The following is a 418-nucleotide window of genomic DNA, read 5'->3' as shown; positions in this document are numbered from 1 at the left end:
GATCAACCGCGGGAGTTTCGGGGGGCACCCGGTGGCTGCGGCTCAGCCCGTTCCACCCGTGGCTTGGGTGGCGCTGGCTCCCAGACCTGACTCCTTTCCTCACGGCATGTCCCTGCCCTTTGCAGGTCTTCTACTATTCCACCAGCATCTTTGAGAAGTCGGGTGTGGAGCAGCCCGTCTATGCCACCATCGGTTCCGGCGTGGTGAACACGGCTTTCACCGTCGTTTCGGTGAGTTTCAGCCCACCAGGGAAGGTGGCGTGAAGGGGACTTTCCCCCCGCCCCGCGCAGGGGACATGCTGACGGACGCCTGTCTCCACTCCGCAGCTCTTCGTGGTGGAGCGAGCCGGGCGCAGGACCCTGCACCTCATCGGCCTGGCGGGGATGGCGGGCTGTGCCGTGCTCATGACCGTCGCCCT

At 65.8% G+C, this 418-nt stretch overlaps 1 protein-coding gene across 1 annotated transcript in view; it reads left to right on the top strand.

Annotated features, from left to right (window-relative positions):
- SLC2A1 (solute carrier family 2 (facilitated glucose transporter), member 1) overlaps positions 1–410 on the top strand; it is a gene marked incomplete at both ends in the record, with an annotated part of 1,786 nt that extends 1,376 nt beyond the window's left edge. The window contains 2 exons of the mRNA XM_010143848.1: positions 122–230; positions 327–410. Of these exons, the coding sequence (XP_010142150.1) occupies positions 122–230; positions 327–410 (193 nt within the window). The remainder of the gene's footprint in view (positions 1–121; positions 231–326) is intronic.
- Between the last annotated feature and the right edge of the window lie 8 nt (positions 411–418).

Source organism: Buceros rhinoceros, unplaced genomic scaffold, assembly GCF_000710305.1.
Source record: "Buceros rhinoceros silvestris isolate BGI_N320 unplaced genomic scaffold, ASM71030v1 scaffold33329, whole genome shotgun sequence".
Lineage (NCBI taxonomy): Eukaryota > Metazoa > Chordata > Aves > Bucerotiformes > Bucerotidae > Buceros > Buceros rhinoceros.
This window is presented reverse-complemented; position numbering and strand designations above follow the sequence as displayed.